Source organism: Rhagoletis zephyria, unplaced genomic scaffold, assembly GCF_001687245.7.
Source record: "Rhagoletis zephyria isolate East Lansing unplaced genomic scaffold, Rhagoletis_zephyria_1.1 Rzeph_scaffold_12878, whole genome shotgun sequence".
Lineage (NCBI taxonomy): Eukaryota > Metazoa > Arthropoda > Insecta > Diptera > Tephritidae > Rhagoletis > Rhagoletis zephyria.
The window spans coordinates 8,045-16,567 of NW_016169951.1; the positions used below are offsets into that span (position 1 = coordinate 8,045).

Here is an 8,523-nt window from a genome sequence, read left to right on the forward strand (position 1 = left end):
TGTTATCGATGATGTCATTGCTAATCTTATAAATAGCTTTTCAGTAGAATTTACCATTGGATTGTAAAGTTAAATCTAAGTGTTGATGACCCAGATGAGGTCTAACACCAGAAGCCTGTTTTCATGAAAATTGCAGATAGAGGATCTTGAATCTAAGCCCTTGATATTTTTTTTTAAATTTTGTATGTCACATTATTTTCGATTCTGAACTAAATTAAACTAAAAACTAAATATATCAAATTCCTAAATCAAATCAGCGACCTTAAAACCCTGGATTAACGGCTTTCAGGCAAAAATATCGGTATCAGATTGTTAACTTTAACCGACGTTCTCTCTAAGTTTTGTTTTCTGACGATAGATCCCTTTTAACTGTGCAAAACAGAAATACGTCCTTGTTTACATACGTAATTTTTTTTTAAAGATGATAACCCCGTACTAATTAATGCCGCTTTGTTTATTTGTGCACAAATTTGTAGTTGTGTAATATATATATATATTAAGAATGATCAATTAAGCATCAGAGAATGATTGTGATTTGCTTTAGGCGCAATGGCAATCAGCTTAGCTAGCGAGATGATCACTCAACACAAGTTGGACAAGTCGTCTCAGCGAAATAACAAGAATACATATTATGAATGCAAATACACAACTGAAAGGTTCTAACATTACAAATCTGTATAGTCTGTTTAGTTTTGAAACGCGCGCGAATGTGGATAGACACTAAACCGAAATAAATCCATTAAGTGTTTCAATTTTGTTTAATCCGCGCTCAGAAGTACACCCGTGAACATGCGTATAGATAAATAAGAACTAAAAAAAAAAAAAACAAAAAAATCAAAATTAAATTTGTGTGAGATCAGTGCAAAAGTTCACGTAACGCAAGTGGAATGTCACAACAAAATGGCATTTCCGTCGATGCTGCACCGGAAGCAGCGCAGGCAGAGCCAAAAGGAGCGCTTGCCTACTTGAAAAAATTGTGGGTTTACCGCAAGTACTTAGTTATTGAACCGTTTTTCTTTTTCTACTTGATGGCCAGTATTTTCAATGCAGTTGCAATGCAAAATTTTCCACTTGACAAGGTAACGCTTTTTTTTCGCCCGAGTGCATATGTAAGATATGTATGTATGTACTTAGTCACACTCTGGATCTTTTAGGCTTGCCGCGTTAATTTAGGATATAGTAAACTTGTCTGCGATACGACTTTGGACAAATCGGAATTGGGCATAGAATGCGAAGGATTCAGCTTTGATAATACTACGCTGGGCGCTACGGCGCAGGATGCTACGCTCACCATTAGCTCAGTGGGCTTCAATTACACTGTCTGCAAAGCTGAAGTCGAGGCGCAGAAATTAGCCGCAGATGTATCCGGGAAACGTGCACCTATCGGTGTGTATTTCAATATTTGATTTAAGTGAAGTGAAGTGAATTTGAAGATTTCAGATTGCATATGGATGCGATCACTGCACTGGTGTTGCTTAAAACATAAATCCCCTAAACGTTTGTTGTTTTTTTTTTTATAGAAAAACCTGCTGCTGGAATTTAAATTTGCATTTCGTGTTTATCAAATTTAGCAAATTCTAAAATGTCTAAGATTTAGAAACAAAGAATAAGTAGCAATGTTTGTATGTATAATTTGCTGGAAATACCCGTTCCTTTGTTATTTGCTAATTGTCGGGCGCGCGTGTGCTTTGTGTGTGAAAACAAGTCAGAAATATTTACTTTTTAAAAATTCTGCGCCTTCATATCCCCAAGACATGCTTAATTTGAATGTGATTTTGTGTTTTATAATTACATATATACATAATATTTGGGATATTCAGCAATGGTGTCGTAAGTGTACTATTGTTTTATGAAACTGCTAAAAATATATGATAGTGCGTTCGTATAGGTACAATAAAACTCTTGTTATAAATTACACACTGTTAAAAAATAGTTGGCTGTGGTTTCAAGTCCTGCCAAATATTTATTTAACCATTTAAAGTAAGACGACATACAACCTAACGGCACTTATGATTATCGCACAGTGGTAGATGCCAATTGCTCATTAATAGGCAAATTAGTATTTGTAGCATTTTGCTCAGCTGTGAAGAAATCTGAAAAATCGCTCAACCCGGAATGCAACGACTACTAGGGCAAGATGAACATTTGAAAAATTTTGGACTGAGATTATTTACACTCGTGAATGGAAGATCGACCTATATTTGGCAGCCAGTTCGAAAACGACCATATCCCAGAGAAACTTTTCAAGAACGCCCTATCTTCAGAATTTGGTTGAAGCGCCCTATCTCCAAAATTTGATTGAAGAACGATTTTTGTCATAACTCGGTTAAAACCGCCCTATTTTCAACATATTTTAAGTTCAGATAGGGCTTTTTTGAGCCGAATTCAGAGATAGGGCGTTATTCTACCAAATTCTGAGATAGGGCGTTTCTCAATAAAATTCCCTTCAGGTGTCAATTTGTAATGTATTTTTTTAGAAATTTTAAAATGTGGCTATTAAAAAATTTATAATAATTTACCTTATTAATTTTTCTGTTTTTATTGTAACAACTATAGAGGAATTGAAATTGCGTGAAGTTTATTTCAAACGTATTTAAGAGTTGAAATAAAAATTTGTTAAATACCTTAATTGTATGCAAATTTTAAAATGCGACTTCGTCTTTACACCCAAATCTTCATTTCTTCATTATTTTAATTATTTGTCTTTGTTATTTTCATGGCCTTATAACAATTATATTCAACAATTTTTATTGAGCTTGAGGCCGTTTTTATTATTTTAATTTAAACTTTATCCTTCGAAGGTCTTCTGCAAATCGATCAAATGCTTCAGTAATGATTTCCTTTTTCTTTTTTTCTGCAAAACCTTTTTGAACGCTAAGCATACAAAAACCCAAACTACAAGTACAAACTACGTAGAAAATATTAAAAGATTTTTTTTTTAAGTAAATGAGCGATATGATTAAGTAAAATTCATTAAATTTTTCGTTACAATTAATTTTTTATATAGAAAAAAAAACACCAATCACGTTCACAGTTGATAAAATTATCGTGTAACAATCAGCAGCTTACCAAAACTGCCGAAATGGATGTGAAGACCCCTGAAGTTTTCATTTATTGCCAACATTTTTTTAATTGGAAATTGATTAGTAAAAGCGGCATTACTGTCGTACTGATGAAAATTTGCAACACAGTTGCAACAGACCAACTGAAAATACGTTGCTAGAAATTCACACAGAACGTGATGCTTTAATAATTCGCGCAACACTGCGGCTGTGATTGCAACTGGAACAAGCCTTTTATGTAGCAACCCTTGTTAATGCCGTAAAATGTGCATTAGAATTTTTTCGTAAAAATATGATTCCTTTGAATGCTGCTATTGCAATTTTTCGCAGAAAAAATTACTAAAACGTATTGGTAGACGACATGCCTAGTATCTTCTCCATTTAGTTGCACATTTCGAAACATTTAGAAACTTACGACTTTCTGCCACTCTCAGACCACTGTGCACCGTTGTGAATACCAAAATTTTTTAACTTACAAAATTATTATTATTTCCTTTTGAACTATCGAAGCCCATGGGTATTCGAGCATACCGAAGATATAAATGGCCATATCTAATAATTTGTTGTCGTGCTAGTATATTGTTGATCTATTGATAAAAAAAATCCAATTACTAAATCGCCAATAAAGGCAATAATTGCTCATAATTTTTTTTTCTGCTAATAATAATCGTAGTTTTTGCCGCTTTTCATGCATGTATGTATGTAATACTTGCGAACTCATCTTCAGAATTGGAAATCTTCAAATCACGGTTGAAAACTGGTTCTTTTAGTAACTTGTAGTTATGTGTTTAGTAAATTTTCGAGTATCAAACAAGTTTTTTTCATAACTTAAAGCTTATTTGCTTATTCTTTTTGTGTTTTTAATTATACAAACAAATTGATCAGCGTTTGTTTTAATCGACCTTTCTTTCAAAAAACATTAGTACATATGTATCTATGTATGTATGTACGAGTATGTGTATATTTGTATGTGTGTGCAAGTTTCTAAGCAATCCGATGAATGAATGTTTTCAGTTGGAAGATGCTTATTTACTAGAGGAATTTACTACTATAGCATGCTATTTTTATTGATTTAAAAACACTATAAAGTAATTATCTTATTGAACTGGATTTGTTAGTGATGGCAAAGCATTCGATAGACCTCACTTTTCAGCGTAAGTGTGGTTGTTGCAAACTGAACATTAATTTATTTATACAGGGTCGCACCACATATTGCGAAGTCTTAGGATATTATTTCTTTTTTTGTTATTCAATTTTAGTTATTTTTTTTTATAAAAATATAGCTCATTCTTTAACAAAACCCGTATAAACCCAAATTTCAAACTTTGTGCATTATTAAAAAAATTTCGACCTTTTTTTTTGGAAGATTTTGAGTATGTAGTTTGTACAAGTTTCAAGCGGCAAAAAATTACCGTTTTTTTTGGTCGATGATGTTACGGGTTTCTTCTATATAAAAAAGAAATTGTGTTTATTCGTTATATGGAAGCAAATATGATCTTTAGTTTCTTCCTGATTATCTTGTAGTGAGATAAATTTCCCGCAGGGACCAAATCTTGATCTCCATACCAAACTTTTCAGGCTCGCAGCGATTTTCTAGGCGGGCCCCTTCTTTTCGTAGTTCCTGCCAGATCAATATCTTTATTAAAAAAAAAAAAAAAAAATAAAAATAAAAATAAAAGTCATAATTACTAATTAGAATACCTACATACCAACATCAAGTAAGTATGTTATTAGCTCCTGCTTGCCTTAAGTGCGACGTGCTGAGAGTATGCTCTAGAGCAGTGGTTCCTAACCAAATTCAAAAAAATTTCTATACTTCCACGTACCTCAAATATGTTGCAGGAATATAGAGTAAGCGTAAACGAATAAAGGGTTGCTCTATCTATAAATAAAACACACATACAATTGTTCAAAGCCATCAGTATTTTACTTTTGTTATTTTTTTTTAGGAAATATACGTACATAAATATTTAGAAATTTTCAGAATTAGGTGTTTTTTCACTACATTTGTTTTTAAGTATTAGTAGTAATATTACATAAGTTCCTACTCTTTTTAGCCGCCATCTTTCCATTGATTGTTNTATATGTATTTATTTCACAACAACTGGCCAATTGAAATTTAAATGCACACCTATGTACATACATACATACATGTGTATTTATTTCCAAAGGTTTGCTTATTTCGGCGATCTTTTTCGACTCTCTGCCAATGGAATTCGGTGCATACTGCGAGGCGATTGTTCCAGCCTTATTTGGTGGACTTACATTTTGTTTGATGGCTGTCTACAGTTATATAACGATAGCAACACCGGAGGAAGATCGTATATTCAGGTGATTTGTCATTGTACATTTCTACTCACTGTATACATAAGTAAGTATGAAGAGATGTAATACTTAATTTATATTCTTTTTTAGATTTGGTATTTTTGCAATGTTTGTAACAGCCGTACCTTTCATCGGCCAACCGATAAGCGGTTTTCTATTTCAACAGCTGGGCTATATTTGTAAGCCACATTTTGTTTTTACAATTTACACAAACACATACATAAATACACATGAGCAAATCTCACGAGTTGGAGTTGATTTTTTAGCGGCACTCTCTTCTCTCGGTAGAAAAAAGAACAAACAAAAAAGAACAGAAAAATTGAAGCTAAGTACAGACGATGTTTCAGGGCTAATATTAACTACTTTTAAATACATAATATGGCTTTTAAGTTGAGGCGTGCGAGTAAACGTGTTAGATGACTGCGTGTGGAGCTACGGGGCGTATACGTTACATACGCAACTACGGATATAAATATGAGCACGAGTGGTTCTTTTTACTTTTTTATTGCATCTTTTTAAAATTTTAATTTAATTACAATTTAGCGTTGGAATCTTTCTTTATACAAAACTGAAGACAATGCATTTTCTAAGAGAACTGTGCCTCCACACTTGTAAGATTTGCTCATACATATGTTTTTTGTATATTTGGGTGGTTCAACTTTTTTTTGCAGCCATCCCCCAAAATTTAAGAATATCAAAAATAAGTAGACCCGTATATATTTTTTTATATTTGGAAATCTCTTAATATTTAACCGTGCCGCCGGTGCTTCGAAGCTTTTTGGAGTTGAGGAAAATACAATTTTCCCTAAAATTGCTATAGAATCGATAAAAACAAATATTTTTAAATTAAATAAAAATATTTCCCTCCAAAAATCTGTTATTTTATGTGTTCGTAAGCAAGTTCTTAGTGTTGTGGTGAGTTTTCGTACTCAGTACTTCAAAAAATAAAAAATAAATCGGTACCCAATACTTCCTTTCCGGTACCCTGTGCCGACTCTTTACATTAAACCTTCGCCGCTTCGTTCAAGTTTAGAATAACATTTCATAACTTTCTTATTTAATGAAAAAATTCTACTTAACATCTCATTTTGAGCAATTTGGATCCAGATTTACGGAAGTATTGTAGTGTTTGCATTTTTCGAAAATACCGTTATGTAGGAGGTGGGCATGATGACCGTATAATTTCTCCCATTTCCACTTGAATTAAAGGAACCAACACTGAAGTTAGTCAAAATGAAAATAAAGGAGCACAAATTTCTATGTAAAGCAAAACTCTCTGGGAATCCTAGGAGACATCTGCCGGTCATATGACCGGTCATCTAAATGGGATATCTGCAGTCTTTTGGCATCATATTTTACATCAAAATTGAAGGGATTTCTGAAAAATCTGACCAGTTCTTTTGTGTAACTGTGATTTTGCATCCCTTGTCAACATATGGCCTCGGTTGATGCTAACTTAAGGTCGTTGTTTTACTGCCTTAAAATTGAAGGGAAATTTTTACAGCGTTTTTTATGGTATTGGTTCCTATTTTACTGTATTGAGAATCGTTCAGTCTGAAAAGGCCTTGTAGGGTAGACAATAGGTTTGTTCGTCGAAAATCCAGCGAGAGTTATCACTCAAAATATCAAATAGTAAGAAAAAATGCTCCCAAATTCTCTCTCATGTAGAGAAACTTGCAATTTTCTGTACGAACGCTAGTGTCCACGGTTGCATTTCAAACAAAAGAAGTTTGTATAGAATTTGTAAAATTCTTTCAGAGGGGCAAAAACCAGGATCTACGTGTATATATCTTGTCAGTCCGACTTTCTTCAACATACGTTTCAATTTCTTTGTCTGGTTTACTATATCGACTCTGGTTGAGATTGCTTTCCGATTAAGAATACAGTTTTTTTTTGCCAAGTACCTTTCAAATCATTGGAATTAACTAAATTAATTAAGTAAACAAGTATTAACTTACATTTTTCATTTTAAAATCGCTCCAGTTTGTAAATTTTTAAATTTAACGAACTTGTTTATTCAAATTATCGTCGACAAAAAATCCAACCATGAGCCACAATCATATGTTTTTCCTAATTGCAAACTCTTCCTGGCAAAGTTTTTTCGGGCTCGAATTTGTAACTTCTCTCCAAGAAATAGTCTTTTTACTCGTGATTTATTTAAATAAAACATGTGAAATTTAGTTGAAACATTTTAGCCGTTTTTAGCCGGTTTTATTTGCCAATTTAGCCGGCTCGTCCAAAAAGTTCTGGCAACACTGGTTATAATAGATACAGGTCTCCTTATTTTCTTCAGTTTTGGGGGTGGCAGCGAGAAAAATACAAAAAGGGGATTTTTCCGTACATTTTTGATCACCCCAATTTACTTGTACGCAAAACTGAGCGATTGTTTTTTTTTTATTTAAAATTAAAGTTTTTTAAATTAAAATTGTCGCTGTTTTTTATAAAATTGGTTTTCATAATCTAGCAAAAACCATATAAATCAATGATTAAAACTTTATACAAAATTTAAAAAAGTTTTCATCAAAATTTCGAAACTTTCAATCTTAATTTTTGGAAATTGGGAATGCAGTTTTACAGCCTACGAAATTTAAGTTCAAAGAAGTACATATTTGAAACAGCTAAGAAATTCGCGTTGGTATTTAATATTTTTTGCCGATGAAAATTTGTTTTTTTTTTAATTTTGTATTGCGTTTGAAACATCAGGTGTATTCCCTAAGCACGATCAGTACACCCTACATGAACAATATTTTTATAACAAATTAACAAACCAGAAAAATACTGTGAATATTAAAAAAAAAATCCTCAAGCACTCATAGGGTATTCACAACGGTGTCGTAAGTATCGTATTGTTGTATGTCGCAAACTTTAAACGCCTAAAAAATATATTAAGGAGGTTTGCAAAGTACCATCGAAGTCATATTATGAATTTTCGAAGTTTTAAAAAATAGTTGGTTGTGGTTTTAAGTTCTATAAATATTTGTTTAAGCTTTTAAAGTATACGACATACAACAATACGACACTTACGACACCGTTGTGAATCTCTCATCAGTTTTGATCGCTGGGTTATGTATATCCTTCACTTCAAGCACTTGTTTATTTTCAGTTTCCTTTGGAATGGCTGCCTCATTTCAAATAA

The 8,523-nt window shown here is 32.6% G+C and overlaps 1 protein-coding gene across 1 annotated transcript; it reads left to right on the forward strand.

Annotated features, from left to right (window-relative positions):
* Window positions 1-745: 745 nt before the first annotated feature.
* On the forward strand, window positions 746-8,517 carry LOC108377872 (uncharacterized; the record flags this gene model as incomplete). The annotated part of the gene is made up of 5 exons (XM_017634161.1): window positions 746-1,079; window positions 1,155-1,386; window positions 5,234-5,393; window positions 5,478-5,566; window positions 8,491-8,517. Coding segments are annotated over exons 1-5 (700 nt in total), but the record flags the coding sequence as incomplete, so codon positions are not given.
* Between the last annotated feature and the right edge of the window lie 6 nt (window positions 8,518-8,523).